The sequence below is a fragment of the Muscardinus avellanarius genome (genome assembly GCF_963383645.1).
Source record: "Muscardinus avellanarius genome assembly, chromosome: 10".
NCBI lineage: Eukaryota > Metazoa > Chordata > Mammalia > Rodentia > Gliridae > Muscardinus > Muscardinus avellanarius.
In genome coordinates, this window is record NC_137796.1 from 68,103,750 (window position 1) to 68,121,732 (window position 17,983).

The following is a 17,983-nucleotide window of genomic DNA, read 5'->3' on the forward strand; positions in this document are numbered from 1 at the left end:
CCAGGATAAATTCCTAATTAAAGACTTCAAGTCCAGAGCAGTATAAAAGTATGTTATATTTTTGGAAGCAAGCATAACATCCTAAGTAGTAGGACAGTGTTTTCGCAATAAAAAAGCAGAAATGAAAGCTTATGAATTTTGTTATATCTCTGTCCTTGTACAAATGTAAATATTTCATATAATTTTAATTAATATTAAATAAAAAAGAAACTTCAGAAATCCATAAAATGAAATGTGAAATGAATAAAACATTGAACTATTGTGTCAGTTTAGTGGTGTATCCAGACAAGTAAATTGCTTGTATGTGGCTTTGAAACCAGATGTAAGAGAAAGAGAGAAAGAGAAGAGAGAGAGAGAGCTAAATGTAAACACAGCGTTAAATATAAATAAAAACAGTTAAAATAGCAGACAGTATCATTGTCATTATCCTTATTTTGGTATTATAATATAGTCTTGCAAAATGCTGCCACTGGAGAAAACTAGATAAAATGTATATATGCTTTCTCTATATTATTATTATTATTATTATTATTATTATTATTATTATTATTGGTGGTACTGGGGTTCCTAGAAACCCTTCTACCTCTGGGCTACACTCCCAGACCTATTTTTATATTTTTATTTGGAGACAGGGTCTCTTAAACCAGCCTTGGCTTTGAAACCGCGTGATCCTCCTGTCTTGGCCTCCCAAGCGCAGGGATTACAAGCATGCACCACCACACCTAGCTTTCTATATTACATCTTATACAACATGTAAATCACCAATTACATTTATAAAACTTTAATTAAAAAATCCAAGGAAAGGTGAAGTTTAATGATAGTTCAAATACCTAGCATATACAGGGCCCTGGGTTCCCTGCCTGGCAACACACACACACACACACACACACACACACACACACACACACACGGAGTATATACAAAGCAGAAATACTTGAGAAAATAGAAGTACAATCAAGTTTTGACAAAATACTTTGATCAGATACATTCAATAAAAAGGTTTTTTACTTAAAATTTGACATTACACTAAAATTATGTGATTTATGGCACATAGAAGTGAAATTCAAACTCTTAAAATGTGAGAATCAGAAGTAAGCACTAGCAAGATAAATGTTATCTCAAGACAAAATTTATAAAGATATTTTTACAATGTAGGTGTATTACTAATTACAATCTAAAGATATGATTTCTAACATTTTTCAAGTAACTATGAATATCAAAATTATACAAATAAATAAAAACTAAGTGGAATAAGACAATGGTTACTAACAAAAGCTTTATGCTGAAAATGAAAAAACAGAAAAGCCTACGATACAAAATAAGCATTGCTATGATCTGTTACACTTTTACATATCCATCTTCTTAGAGATGGGTGATCTTCAATTGAGAAACTCACACACAGGCAAGGAGAGGGCTGCTTGCCACTCTAACTCTACTAAGAATATAGCAACTATAACAGCAATTAGAAGTCTCACTGAATTATTACAACAAAGAAGTCTTTATGTGTAGATATAAAAGTAATTTCATGGGAAAAGCTTGGGGGAAGAAGAACTAGGTAAGTTTCACATGGTAATCTACAAGGACACCTGCAGTTTTTCTGCCAGGTAGGACTCCAAGTCACTGGGCAAGGTTCTAAGTTTCACTGAGTCCTGTCTTCAGGATTTCTCAGCTATGTTCAAGGCCAGCCTTAGTTCTCAGAGTTTAGCAACACTGTCAAAAATACATTATGGGTCAGGGTCCCTTCAAAGCATAAAAACAAACACATACATGTATATAAATACATTTTCTGGATAAATATAATTGATTTCATGGGAAATTATTTATTCTATTTTTGAAGGCCAAAATAAAATAACCAATTACAGAAAAAATATTTTTGTTTTAAATAGAAATACCTCTATTTTATTCTTAGAATAAGTAACATATTGAATCTAAAATACAAATGACAACAAATATTTTGGGAAAATACTCATTTTCCATTCATGGCCCAAACCGAAAGCCTTTGCATTTTATAACAATTAAATAACTATATAAGTAGGAATTACATATAAAAATTAAATGCAAAATATTTTAATTAATACATGTAACAGGAAGCTACCAATAATCTTATAAGTGATACTAATTAGTTTATTAAAATACCACAGATAAATGATATCAAAGTATACGAAGAGGCAATATTTAAGAGACATATTCATATGCTTAAAAAGTAAGTTTGTGCTGGTTATGTTGACATATGCCTGTTATCTTGGGAGGCTAAGAAAGGAAGATGGAAGGTTTGAGGCCAATGTGTGATAACTTAATGAGACCCTGTTTGAAAATAAAAATAAAAAAGCGCTGGTGATGTATCTCAGAGGTAGAATACCCCTGGGTTTAATCTCTAATACAAAAAAAATCTTTTTTGTATTCCTATGATACAAAACTTAAATCTTCATTCCTATCACAAACCACAATAGTCATATATGACTTAAAATTGGAGTTCATTAAAGTCTCATGACAACCATAATATATTTAAAATTTTTGTGTATATGTGTGCAGAAAATAGAGGTTTGCATCATATTTTAAACTCAATTCTGCTAACATCTTACAACTTAAAAGGCTTTTTAAGCATCTAAAAGTTAAAATTTCTTCATAGCTGTTTATTTTGGATTGAGATCTAAATTTTTTTGCAATCTTATTTCTGCTGCATTTATCACTATAGATACATTTTGTAATTCAAGTCACTAATGCTCAGAGGGGAAAACTGAATTAATATTTCTTTCAGTGAACTAGTGGAGACAAAAGTGTGGGGGTGGGAAGGTTTGATCTGACACCTTCCCCGGGCCTGTCAGGACCTTAGAGCATGTGCAGCTGGATCCCTTGTGCACTGGGCCAAGCAGAGAGTTTCAGAGCTCCTGCTGGATATGTGAGGACCAATTTCCAACACTGTTCTTTCTGAAGGCTGGGGTGAAGCAGAGATAGGAGATAGAGAGTATGTCAAAGTAAACAGTTAACTTTATACACATGTGCATTCAAAATATTCATACAGAACTATAGTTCTTAAAACACAACTTAAGGTTAAAACAGAAAATAACAGGGAACCACTAGTGTGTTGAAAAATAGAATACAAAACAGAGATGATGATGTAAAATAAAGAGACATAAAAAGGATTAGATACCAGCTATAAGAGGAATCACAAAATGAAGGGCAATAACAAAAACATCTATCAAAATAATCGACCTTGGCAATTTATAAAATCTCCACAAACCAGGGAGCCAGACAATCTTGACACTGCTGAGGGTGTTGATCTTAGCCTCTAAGACCTACAGTGATTCACAGAAAATAACAACTCATAATTTGTCTGATGTATAGTTCTGTGAAGATGGAGGAAATCTCTAAAAACCTTGTGCTTATAGGAAGAACTCTAGACAAAAGAGAAACTATAGATGAGAAAATAAGGCAACCTTATGAGGAAGAGGGAAATTCCCTAATGTACATGATGTACATTCACAAACATATCAAAGTCAATCACTAAGCCAAACATGAGAATGAGGGGATGAGGAAGGAATGGGGAGGGAATTAGGGAAGGGCTAAATGAGTGATGTGTGCATGTATGCTTCTATCCTCTTGTACCCTATTAAGATGTATGACTACAATGCACCAATAAAAAATAAAAAAAAAACACAAAAAGACCTTAGGCTCTCAGAGCGGAGAATGGATTTGATTTTCTAATTAGGTGATTGAAAGGAATTTTATTTTTTTCTTTGGAATATAATTATCTTATAAAATTGGACATTACAATGTGTAATTACAATGCACCAACAAAAAAACGGATATGTGGTTGGTATAGGAGTCATGTAGTTAATAAGCAGTAGGGATACAAAGATGGAGATGTGAGACCACAATGCGCCAATTAAAGATATATTAAAAAGACGGGAGATTCCAGGAAACCCTGAAGCAGATTTGTGGGAGTAGCAACCTGCCTCTACTTCCTCTAGCAAATGGCTTTCCTACTTGTATTTGGAAATACATCTATCCTCTAAATATCTATCACCCATCTATCTACCTATATATTTATCCATCACCTATCATTGACCTATTTTCTATCTGTTATCTACTTAAGGTTTTGTTTCCAACCCCAGAAACCCAAATTTTATTACTAATTTTGGATTTTCTGAGAATCTGATACTTCCCCTGCAGAGAAAAGCTACTTACCAAATATGGAGTTGTCCAAGAACAGAGACAGAGGCAGCCCATATGGAGTCTGTGGATGAGACACAGGAACCTCATATAAAGGTCTGGGTTTCATTATCTCACCTCCTGCTGGGGAGTGATTATCCTATCACTTCTAAGTGCAGCAGAAGTATTTGCAAGGGGACTGGAGATTACCTCTGGAAAGCATTTGGGATTGCAGAAAGCTCTGGAAGCTATTAAAAGTGCTCTATAATACATCCATCAGGAATGACAGAAATATGCAAGGAAAGTACACTTTTGAAATCAACGAAATCCCCATGGAATGTGAGAAGAGAACCCTGAGATCTAGTAATTGAGACAAGGATGCCAATCAAATGTCTCTCCAAGATTCTTAATCCGAAGGCTGTTTCCAAGGAAATTCCTCCCCATCCTGAGAGCACTGAGGGTCATGAAATGAAAGGGGAAATCTAGGCATGGTGGTATATGCCTGTGCTCCAGTACTTGGGAGGCTGAGACAAGAGAACCACAGGTTCAAGGACAGCCTCAGCAACTAGTGAGATGCTCATCAACCTAGCAAGACTGTTTGAAATAAAAATAAAATGGGGCTGAACGTGTAACTCAGAGGTATAATGCCCCTGGATTCAATTCCTAGAGAGAGAGAGAGAGAGAGAGAGAGAGAGAGAGAGAGAGAGAGAGAGAGAGATGTGCATGCAAGGGAAAAACACTTTGTCCAGAGTTATCCAAATTAACAGAATATCCACATTTTTGCAAATACTTATCGTGTAGTCTGTGTGTTTCAGGCCTGTTTCTAGGCATATGGAATATGTCAGTGCACAAAATATAAACAGAAATACATCTTCTGGAAGCTTATTGTGTAGTTGATGAAAGAAACAATAAGTCACATGGTAGATGAGGGTGATGGGTTCTAAGGAAACAAGAACATTGTACAACTGATACAAATTCCAGAGTAGTATAATGGGCTGAAGTTGCAAATTGGTGGCCTGTTTGAACTAAAAAAAGATAATATTTAAAGAAATATTTTATTTCTAAGTTGAAAAACCATTTACTTCACCAGAGTGAAAAAAACTGATCCAACTCTAAATGTCTAAGCCTTTAGGCCAAAAGAAGCCCAGGAGCAGTGACAATCTCACTCTCACTCATTTATTCCTAAATCTAAGATCCACAGGAGGTAGCAGGTGTGGAGGAGACAGCAGAGCCCCTACCACAATCTCTGCAGACAATGAAGCCTACTGGGAGCATAGAACATGAATGGGAAACTACAGAATCACTGAATGATAGGAAGAACAGGAAAATGAACAGGAAAAGTAAAGGAGGAAGTCTGAACTTAGCAAGGTTACCGAGAGACTGAACACACAGAACTGAGCCCGTCCCAGAGTCAGGGAACCACGAGGGTATATTCTCATGCAAAACCGCAGCCTGAAATTTAAGCCTACACACCTCCCACCTCAAGTTTTAAAAGGCTGAGTACTACGCCCAATCCGCATACTGCTACCTCTCATACCCTGCCATGTTGTACAGGGATTCCACACAGCCACTGAAGCTGGGGACGACTCACTCTCATGCCTGTAACCATATCTCTCTCCAACAGTGGGAACTGGGGTTGTAGTACGATGCAGGGGGCTCCGATCCCGCCAGTAATATGAAGCCGCATTTGCAGTAACAGCAGCAGCTCCTGAGGTCGGCAACAGGTGTCTACCGGAGGGATAAGGATCGAGAGCGCTGAAGGTGAGGTGACTGGCCATGGCTGTGTTCTGGACTTGTGGCAGCTGGGATGGAGTCTGTTCTGTGTAATTATATGCAGGGGCTGCTGCAGCCGCTACTGCCTCATAGGACCGGGCCGCTTGGCAGCGCAAGTAGTAAGCATCAACCGGTCCATAGGCGTGGTTTTGATACAGTGATGCCCCATAGCTCATAGCATATGGTGTACGCACTGCTCCATATTGCTCATTATATTGCTTGGTCAAGTCTTCCCCACGGCCCAAACGATCTACTGGACACTCTTTGGACCAGTGCCCCTCTTTCCCGCACCGATAGCAGCCGCTCTGGGTTCCCATCCCGGGTGCAGTCCTAAGCCGGCTGGTAGACAACTGCACGTACATTCGTTTGCCTTGAAACTCTGTGTTATCTAGGCCCCTGATGGCCTCCACTGCATCTTCTGCCAGCTCCATGTGGACAAAGGCGTAACCCCTCACGACGTCACACTCGACGACTGGGCCATACTCTTCAAACTTGGCCCGAAGATCCTGGTTGGTGCAGGTGGGGCTGATGTTGCCCACGTGCAACTTTGTTGAGGTTCTGCCCTTATTCTTGCTGGCTTCCACATTAATGTTCACCCCATGAAGCTTGTAGTGGTGCAGGTCGCGTATAGCATCCTCAGCTGCAGTTTTATCTTCTATGTGCACAAAACCGTAGTTCTTAATGATGTCACATTCCAGCACTTTCCCATACTGCTCAAAGAGTGAGCGAATCTCTTGCTCCGTAGCCTCCCTGGGCAGGTTTCCAATGAATAGCTTCACCATCTCACCAACGCCCGAGCAGCAACCGGACCTCTTCCTCGAAGAGTGGACGCTTCTGACAAAAAGCCAAAATGGCCGGCCGGCTGGCAGCCGTGACACGAAGAGAAGGCGAGATGAACCTGTTCACCGATTGGCTGGCCAGAAAAGTAGACAGTCGGTTCCAGAGATCCTCTTCCTTATTGGCTAACATAAATGCCAATTACCTCTATGACATCACGCTCGATGACGCATGTCCGGTCACCGGAAGAGGGCATGCGCACGGAGGCCAACTGCTTTCTTTTTCTTTTTTTCTTTTTTTCTTTTTCTTTTTTTGGTGGTACTGGGAATGGAACCCAGCGGTTTCTACCTCCGGTCTATACTCCCAGACCTGTTTTATATTTTATTTGGAAACAGGGTCTCTTAAACCAGCTGAGGCTGGCTTCGAACCTGTGTGATCCTCCTGTCTCAGCCTCCCAAGCGCTGGGATTACAAGTGTGCGCCACCACGCCCGGCTCAGGCCAACTGTTTTCTGACAGCGCAGCTTGAGACCACGCAGTAGGGCGCCAAATGGGTGAGGAATTCCATAAATATCATTTTACTGCCATGGCCTCTTTTCCGTAGTGCACTTCCAGCAACAGGCAAGACGTCTGTTCTGACAGGCTAACGGTCCTTGGCAATCTTTATTTATTTATTTATTTTTTTGTTGTAGAACTGGGGGTGGAACCCAGGGGCTTTTCTACCACCGGGCTATACTCCAAGACCTATTTTATATTTTATTTGGAAACAGGGTCTCACTAGGTAGCTGAGGCTGGTTTCGAACCTGTGCGATCCTCCTGTCTCAGCCTCCCAAAAGCGCTGGGATTACAAACATGCGACACCACGCCTGGCTCCTCCCCAGGAATTTTAAGGGAATATGCTGTGTGGTGCTGGAGGACATAGTTCTTCCTTTCCAACTGTCAAATAGTTATTTTCTTGTCTTATTGCATGAATGAGACCTCCACTATAATGCCCAATAGAAGTTATAAGAGCAGTTCCTCTTCTGTTTTAAAGGCATGGAAATATTTTTGTGTGTGGTTTTGGGGATTGAACCCAAGGGCATTCTACCTCTGAGATACACCCCCAGCCCTATTTAATTTTTTTTTCTTTTTTGGAAATAGGGTCTTGCTAAATTGCCACCTGCTGGACTCAAACCTGAGATCCTTGTGTCCCAGCCTCCCAAATACTGGGATTACAGATGTGAACCATCATGCCCGCCTTATGGGAATATCTTAATAGTAGACTTATGGGAATATCTTAATAGTAGACTTAGGTTTGGTATTTGCCAAAGGATATTCATACATATTATTTATAATATTAAGAAATATGCCTATCTTGTATCCTTATATGAATGTATTTGTGTATATACATGAATACATGATTTATATTATTATTATTTTGCATGTGGTACTGGGGATTAAACTCAGGGACATTATACTTTTCAGCCACACCCCCAGCCCAATTTTATATTTATTTTGAAACAGGGTCTCACTAAATTGATGAGTCTCACTACTTGCTGAAGCTGGCCTCGAACCTGTGATCCTCCTGTCTCAGCCTCCCAAGTACTGAGATTATAAGCATGTGGCACCACACCCAGCTGATATATATTGTTTTTGAACATGCTATCATTTTTGGCACATTTGATAGTATGCTGTGGGATATTGTACCCTTTGACTAATGAATACTTTGGTATGCATTTCCTAAATAAATAGATGTTATTTTATGGGGCCTAAGTATAATTCAAAATTAGGAAACTCAACATTGATCAATAGGATTATTTAATTTACAGCCGATATTCAAATTTTTCAAATGTTATATTAATATCTTTTATAGTTAATTATTCCAGTCCAGAACCAAATCCAGGATCAAGAATTGCATTATTTTCTCATTTGCTTTTATTCTGTAGGGATTGGAAACAGTTTCTTACTTTCTTTGGAATTCTTTTTTTTTTTTTTTTTTTTGCTACTTAAAAACAATTACAGGCCAAACTGGGTGTGGTGGTGCCTGCTACCACAATCCCAGTACTAGGGAGGCTGGGGCAGGATAATTGCAGGTTTAATGAAACCCTCAGAAATTTAGCAAGACCCTTGGCTACTTAGCAGGACCCTATTTCAAAATAAAAAATGAAAAGGACTAGGGGTATAGCTCAGTGGTAGAGTACTTGTGGTTTTACCATATAGGCCAATTAGTTTGTAAAAGTTCCCGTCAGTTTGGGTGTTGTGTGATATCCTGATGATTAGTTAGTTCAAATTTGCATTTTGTTTGCAAGACACCACTAAGAGCTGAAGCTGTCCGTGAACCGCCATCCTCCAGTCTCAGCCTCCCCAATGCTGGGATTACAAGTGTGTGCCACTATGCCCAACGTTTAAGTAATTTTTTGTGTGGGGGGGTTTAGTGGTGGAACCCAGAGGCATTTGATCTCCGAGCTACACCCCCTGCCCCATTTTTTATTCTTTTTTATTTTGAAACAGGGTCTCACTAAGTTGCAGAGGGACTCACTAAGTAGCTGAGGCTGTCCGCGAACCGCGATCCTCCAGTCTCAGCCTCCCGAATGCTGGGATTACAAGCGTGTGCCACCACGCCTGGCTTTAAGTAATTTTTGAATACCAGCTACCTTAATGCAGATACAACATCCTAGCACTGATATACTTTCTGCACAGTTCTCACCTGTTTCAAGCAGATAGATCCTGATGAAAACCATTGATACAGGAAGGAGTCATAGACCCTGCTGGTCTTTCTGCCACCATACCCTGGTCCTTGTTTTCTTGATGCTTGTGGGGTCACCCCACATGGTGACTCTGGAGGCCCACTATCAAACATTGTTGTCTTCCTTGTCTTGACTTTGGCTCCCTTGTCTTGAAAACAAACCCATAGACTCATGCCTCTTGTGTCATACAAGTACAAGTCCTTGTAATAGGCTGTCCCCTCCCATCTCACTTTTATTCTTATACTTCCAGGTTGTTGGCATGGAATAGATCAGGAGGCCCATCCAGAGCAGACTTTTTCCACAGGAGCATCACAGGCCAGGACCCCAGTGCTGTCCATTCCATATTCTCATCTCTGTGAGAGATGTATCTTGGTCACAAAAGGCATTTTGCCCCTGGCTGGACACCAGGGAATACTTCCTGATCAGAAACTATATATATGTTTGGCATGTGGAAAACAGTTCTCATTCAGTTTCAATGTACACCATAACCAGAAGCAGCACAGTAAAGAGAAGCATGCCAGAAGGGAAGAGAATGGGGTCTTACTCGTGAATAGCTGTGGCTTTTCCACATGCAAAGATGATAAGGATCTTCTGCCTAACCCAGGCCTTCTCCAGTATCAGACCACCCTTGGTGGAGGATGTCCACTGAGAAGCAGAGAGACCTTTCATGCTCAGCCAAGGCAGTACAAGCATAGCAGATGCAATTCAACAAGTGGGTTCAAGCTATTGATCATCAGAAAGTTTACACTGAAGGAAAAACTTGTGAACACAGTGAATGTGGGAAATCCCTGAGCTCCAAATGCTTACTCATTGAACACCAGAAAAGAAAAGTCTTATTGTGCAACATATGTGGTAAATCATTTTGCCACAAACATGCTCATTGGGCACCAGCAGAGAATTCACACTAGAGAAAGGTCTTATGTGTGTGTTGAATGTGGGAAATCCCTGAGCTCCAAATACTCACTTGTTGAACACCAGAGAATACATAACAGAGAAAAACCTTTTGTATGTAATGTATGTAAGAAATAATTCCGTCATAGACAAACATTTGTTGGGCACCAGCAGAGAATGCACACTGGAAAAAGGCCTTATGTGTACATTGAGTGTGGAAAATTTTTCAATCCTCCGACCACATTCGACGCCTGCAAATTCTCAGTGGAGAAAGGGCTTATGAGTGTAGTGATTGTGGGAAATCCTTCATCTACAAACAATCATTTCTTGATCACCAGAGAGTCCACACTGGAGAAAGGCCCTATGAGTGCAGTGAATGTGGGAAGGGCTTCATCCATAAGAAGAGACTTCTTGAGCACCAGAGAATTCACACTGGAAAAAGCCTTATATGTGTGTCAAATGTGGGAGGTCCTTTATTCGGTCTTCTGACTACATTCGGCACTAGAGAATTCACATTCTTACGGTAGAGCGTGCCAACAAGTGTAATGAATGTGGGAAAGCCTTCATTTGCAAACAAATACTTCTTAAGCACCATTGAATCTACACTAGAAAAAAACCTTACCAATGCAATAACTGTGGGAAAAGCTATCTTGAGAATAAACTTCTTCAGCACCAGGGAATCCACACAAGAGAACAAACTTACAAGTCCAGTGAATGTGGAAAAGCCTTCTTCAGCCACAGCAAAAGACTTCTTGAGCACCAGGTGGTCCACACGAGAGAAAAACCCTATGAGTGCAGTGAATGTGGAAATGCTTTAGATACCTCACCAGCCTAATTCAGCACCAGAAAGTTCACAATGGAGAGAACTCTACACCTGCAGTGCTTGTGGGAAATCCTTCATCTAAAAAACAAACTCATTGAACACCAGAGGATCCACACTGGAGAAAAAATATATGAGTGCAGCGAATATGGAAAAGCCTTCGACAAGAGATATTTCCTTGTCAGGCACCAGAACATTCATGCAAGAGGAAGGCCCTAGCTAATCATAGGATGGAAGAGTCACTATGAGTTCTAAATACTCAGTTTTTTAATCTAATTTTCACCTTGTATCTGCCCAGCTTGGCCACAGTGTCTATCACCCCAATGGACTGGCAAAATGCAAATTTTTGTTTGTGCTTGTCAAATTCCAAAGGGAGCCATGGATAATGTAAGGCTAACAAGGTCCTTTTCCATCCTGCTGAACTGAGCAGTCTGGATTCTAGTGGCCAACAGAAGTTTACTTTCTGGATGGATATTGTTTTTCCACGTGATTGACATTGTGGAATTTTTCTGTTTCACATCACTCAAGAGGGAAATAGCCTGTCTCAGCATGTGCTGACATATGCATTAATAAGTATCTTATTGTCTAAGCCATCTTTAATCTTGGAGGTTGTGTGCACTGTGTGGGTTGAGCTTGGAATAGAATTGTGTTCTGCTGATGTAAAGGGTGAGCAGCTTTTGTGGGATCCCCAACTTTCTGTGCCCCCCACAGAGTGCATTATGACACCAGAAATAGTTGTCCTATTCATCTTCATTGCTACTGCTTCCTGAGGCCTGCTAGGAAAGACTGCAGAGCTGTCTAGTCATGTAGTGTGGATGCAAGATGTATTTGTATGTCCAGAAGTCTCCCCAAGAACCATTTAACCGACTCCAGTTTCTTTGTTCTCAGTGCTGTTCCATATCTCTTAGCAATCTTTCAGTGTAGTTATGTGCACTGAAAGACAGAATTGGGTAAGTAGGTGTCACTGGTTGTAAGGTCTAATGGTACCAGGTAAGAATAATTGGTTTAGAAATCTAGAGTAATTAATAGAGAGTGGAAAAGATTGCAGCCAAGAAATCCAGAAATGTCCACATTACTATGGTGTCATCCTTTGGGGAAGCATAGGAATTCTCAGGTCCTCCAGACCTTTGTTTCTACTAAGGTTATTCTTTGTCAGTGTATGTGAACTAAAGCTTTGGTGGACTATCGTTTTTCTTTTTCTTTTGTGGGACTGGGGATGGAACCCAGGGACATTCTACCTCTGAGCTACACCCTCAGCCCTATTATTTTTAAATTCTTTATTTTGAAACCACAATCCTCCTGTCTCAGCCTCCCAAGTGCTGGGATTACAAGGATGTGCGACCAGACCTAGCTGGACTATCATTTTTAACTGAAATTGAGATGAATGCTGCACAGGCAATAAAAGGGGGTTGGGAGAAACCAGATGTGGGCCCAGGTATATGACTTTGTGACTACTAGATGTCCAAGTGTTTCAGGTGGGAATCATCATCATTGCTTTCCATCCACAATTGGGGCATCTCTGTCACTAGATAGTCTGGTTTTTTAAAAAATGATAACATATTTTTGCATAGAACCATTTTTTGCATAGAACCATTTTTTTTGCATAGAACCATTTATTTTCAAACATTGAGGTGCAGTTTTCACACACAAAAAATCTTTTATCTTTTTATAAGTTGAGTGTAGTAATACCTTCCTGTATACTCAGTGCTTGGGAAGCTGAGACAGGAGGATTTTAGTTTTGAGGCTAGTCTTAGCAACTTAGTGAGGCCCTGTTTCAAAATTTAAAACTGCTGGGGAAGCCAGGCATGGTGGTGCATGCTTGTAATCCCAGCATTCTGGAGGCTGAGATCAGAGGATCGCGTTTCACGGACAGCCTCAGCTATTTAGTGAGACCCTCCGTAACTTAGTAAGACCCTGTTTCAAAATAAAGAATAAAAAAAAATAGGGCAGGGGGTGTAGCTCAGAGGTCAAATGCCCCTGCGTTCCATCCCCAGATCCGCAAAAAAAAAAAAAAAAAAAAAAGAACTGCTGGTTATATGGCTTGTACATAGAATGCCCCTGGGGTCCAATCACTACCACTTTTTCTTAAAAAGAATTTTTTTTGGTGGTACTGGGGTTACTGGAAGCCCTTCTACCTCGAGACTATACTCCCAGACCTATTTTACTTTTTTATTTGGAAACAAGGTCTTTTCTGGCTTCAACCCTGCACAATCCTCCTGTCTCTGCCCCCCAAGCGTGGGGATTACAAGTGTGCGCCACCACACCTGGCTTTAAAAAAAACTTTATATTAATGTAATCCTGATAAAAGTTGTGTATTAGAAATATATACATATAATTTCTCCAAATTGTGCCTTTAATTCACTTCATTTAGCTTTTCAAAGAAAATATTAATTATAATGAAATCTTATTTGTTCTTTTACTGACTATTCTTTTGGGGAAAGAAATGTATGCCTAAATTAATGATAACTGGCAGCCCTTGGAAGAGAGGTATCATCAGAGGTAGACAATTCTTGAGTATATATGAGAATTGCAAGATATATACACAGGAAATTAAAATACTGCAAACAGAAATTAAGATCCACTCAAGATGAGAAGTATCTCATGTTTAGGGAATGAACACTAATTATGTCCTAATTTGATCTACAAATTGAATGCAATCCCAGTCAAAATACTAGTATTTTTTTTCTTTGTGTAGAAATTGACACCAGTATCTAAAATTGATATAAAAATGCAGAGGACTAAGTTCCCAAAGGATTTTGAAAGAAGAAAGTTGGTTTCACCACATCCATATGTCATATTTATAAGATAGTTCTTTTTTATATAGAAACCAAAATATCAGACCAGACATCCTTTGAGGGAATCACGTTCACACTCTGCCCTGGGACTGGAGTCTTTTAATGTAGATCCTCCCTGTGTCTCCACAGAAGCAGGTCAAAAAATTGAGGAGGCATGGTTACCTGAGAGTCACTTCAGCTCTTAGGTCCTAGAGGGATCAATCTTCCAGAAATGCTAAGATTGCCAGACTACCAACTCATGAGACTTCTTGTAGGTAACTTACATAAGTTACTTCATTTAATTTTCTGCAACCCCTCAGATGTAATTTCCTAGTCAGTTTGATACGTTAGGAAGCTGAGCCTCCATTTCTTCAATTTACACAGTTGGACTTGAAATACATGAAAAAAATTACTCCAAATTAAGTGTTATTTCTTATTATCTGATCATTTAATGGATTTGGCTGTTGTAAATATGAAAATATATTAATATTTTTTCTTTCTTATACTTGTATTGTACATGGTAAAATCATGGTGAGGTTAAAAGTGACGCCAATATACATGCACACAGCATTTGGTCTGTTTCCCTCTGGATACCACCCTGCCCTTTCCTACCTACCAAACAGAATGGTGATATTGATAGGATACTTCAATGTATGGATATAACTGTATCTGAAGCGTAATACTTCAGACAAATGAGAGAAAACAGAGGGGTAGAAGGGAGTTGGAGGAGGGATATGGAGAGCAGAGAAAACAAGAATTGAGGAAGGTAACAGTTCAAATAATGTTATGTCCATATATGAAGGTATCACTGCCAATCTCACCATTGTGGACACTTGAAATTCCCACAGAAAATTCTTAATGACACATACTTTTTGTTATTTAACTCTGTGATTCCTCTTTATTTTCAATTTGCTTATTGTTTGAGTCCTATAATCTATTTTTACTACATTAATGATTCACGATGTTCTCATTTCATCCTCAAACACTACCGTAAAAGTTACAATTTTCACTATTGATATTTTGAAACTGCCTATGTGTATATAAACTTAAGTAATCACACTGATAAACCACTCTCCTTGCCCTTTACAAAGTCCCCAACTCATGGAAGAATCACTGTTCACAACTGGTGAGGTTTTTTCCAGACAGGTTTACATTTGCTTGCAAATGTTCTGTGTGATTTCTGAACCTCCCCTCTGATGGTGCAGCTTCTGAGAGAAGCCTCCTCTGTACCCTCATTCCCAGGTTCTTGTGGACATTCATGGGTGCACAATGTCTCTGCAAGTAGAATCAGCACCTCCCAGACAGGACTCTTGTCTCCACAGGTTGATCTGTGTTCACCACGATCCATCCAGTGGCCTTCTTTAAACCTTTAATTAGCCGGGCGTGGTGGCGCACGCTTGTAATCCCCGCGCTTGGGAGTCGGAGACAGGAGGATCGCGCAGGTTCGAAGCCAGCCGCGCGCGCTGGCTTAGGAGACCCTGTTTCTAAATAAAAATATAAAAATAGGTCTGGGAAGGGCTTCCAGGAACCCCAGTACCACCAAAAAAACAAACAAAAAAAACTTTAATTATTTGATTATAACAACTGAGGTTGCAAAAATATAAAAATGTGGACATTCCTTCTCTTTATTTTATTTATTTATTTTGCGGGTCTGGGGATGAAACCCAGGGGCATTTGACCTCCGAACTACACCCCCTGCCCTATTTTTCATTCTTTATTTTCAAACAGGGTCTCACTAAGTTGTGGAGGGCCTAAGTAGTAAGTTCACTGTCCCCGAACCGCAATCCTCTGGTCTCAGCCTCCTGAATGCTGGGATTACAAGCATACGCCACCACATCTGGTGACATTCCTTCTCTTAATCCAAAATTAACTTTGGTTAAAAATGCAATATTTAAATTCTAAAACAAAACTGCTTATAAGGTAAAGGCATAGGAGTAAAATGGGATGTTTTAAGAAAAGTATGAAATAAACCTAAATGCATTCTGTATTCAAAATAGAAATAAAATATCTTCTAATTTTAAGGCCATACTAATGAGCCCTAATTTTTCAATAGTATTTTTTGGTCAATTATGGCTTGTGATAGAATAGGAAAGAAAATATAAGATTCATACCATAGAATTTTAATTCATAATTATATTGGGACAAATATACATCAGGTTAAAATCAGCCTCCTGAGGAGCTGAGTTTACAGATATGCTCCACTACAAATAACCCCTGGTTATTAAAATGCATCTTTTTAAATAAAGTTTTTAAACCTTATTTTCCTTAAAGGTTTCTAATTTTTATATTCCCTTTTGCCAACTTTTAATTAATAAGCTTTAAAAGTATATTGCTGTGTGTGGTAGCGCACACTAATAATCCCAGCATTTGGGAGGCTGAGACAGGAAGGTCCCAGTTTGCGTCCAGCCTCAGCTACTTAATAAGGCCCTTTGCAACTCAGTGAGACCCTGTTTCAAAATGAATAAAAAATAGGGCTGGGGGTGTATCTCGGAATTAGAATGTCCCTGGTTTCCATCTCCAGACTAGCAAAAAAAAAAAAGAAAAGTATATCAATACTGCCAGGTGTGGTGGCGCATGCTTGTAATCCCAACATTTGGGAGGCTGAGACAGGAGGATCGTGGTTCATGGACAGCCTCAGCTATTACTTAGGCCTTGTGCAACTCAGTGAAACCCTATTTCAAAATAAAGAATAAAAAATAAGGCTGGGGTGTAGTTCAGAGGTAGACTGTCCCTGGGTTCCATCCCTGGTACCAATAAATAAGTAAATAAATAAATAAAATAGGTCTGGGAGTGTAGTTGGGAGGTAGAATGCCCAGGGTTCAATCCCCAGTCACACACACACACACACACACACACACACACACACACACACACACCTTTGCAGGAGTTTGCTTTGTATAAATATTTAATTTAGATGTTTGTTGTAAAAATTGGTGAGACACATTCTATCGTAAGAAATACAGATTGATCTCATGAACATTTCAGCCACTTTCTCCTGTGTTAACATTTTACAAGACTGTATTATTTTAATTTTATTTTTTGTATGGTACTGGTGATTGAGCCCAAAGACATTCCACCTCCAAGCCACACCTGTAGTACCCCTATTTAATTTGTTTATCATTTTGTCATTGTTGTTTTGTTTTTGGTTTTTGAGACAGTCTTGCTAAGTTGCTGAGGCTGGCCTCAAACCTGTGATCCTCCTGTTTTGGCCTCCCAAGTACTGGGATTACAGGTATGCATCTCCATGTTCAACTAAGACTATACTATAATATCACAAGAAGGATATTGAAATTGATGTGTACTGAATCCAGATTATCCTGTTTATACTCAGATCTCTCTCTCTCTCTCTCTCTCTCTCTCTCTCTCTCTCTCTCTCTCTCGTGTGTGTGTGTACATGTGTATTGTGTGGACCTGAGGTCTTTCTTTTTCAGGATGACATGCAAAAATTTTCACTTTTTATTTTATTTCACTTTTGATTATATTGATTTAAATTTTTTGCTTTGGTTTGGCACTGTTTAAACATTATATAAAATAATTAAATTTGTATCAAGCCAAAAAAAATCTCAGAGACATTACATCAGTTTATATTCCTGTCTCTCAAACCTGTCAAATTTTTGTCTCTATAGTACACTCTACCACTTGCCTGAAACATAGTATATTTATTAATAATGTATCTTAGAACTTTATGGAATCAGTTCTGCTGTAATGTAATATATGCATTTTATCAAACCAATGAGGTATGCAAATTTCAGCATAGAAATTCCAGAGCTTATTGGAACATTAAAAATGTGAATTTTTTAAATTAGAGAGAAGTATAGTAAATATGGTAGCATAGTTTGTTAAACATTTGAGAAACATGTAAAGATTATAAGAACTATGACTTTTTTCTTTTCTTTTTTTTTTTTTTTTTTTGCAGGTCTGGGGATGGAACCCAGGGGCATTCAGCCTTTGAGCTACACCCCTGCCCTATCTTTTATTCTTTATTTTGAAACCAGGTCTCACTGAGTTGCAGAGGGCCTCACTAAGTAGCTGAGTCTGTCCGTGAACCGCGATCCTTCGGTCTCAGCCTCCA

The 17,983-nt window shown here is 39.3% G+C and overlaps 1 protein-coding gene across 1 annotated transcript; it reads right to left on the reverse strand.

The window, feature by feature from the left end:
* Positions 1-5,676: 5,676 nt before the first annotated feature.
* Positions 5,677-6,707, reverse strand: LOC308267747 (RNA-binding protein 4-like; the record flags this gene model as incomplete). Its single annotated transcript, XM_080702640.1, is given in 2 exon segments — positions 5,677-5,714; positions 5,717-6,707. Coding segments are annotated over 2 exon segments (1,029 nt in total).
* Positions 6,708-17,983: the final 11,276 nt, after the last annotated feature.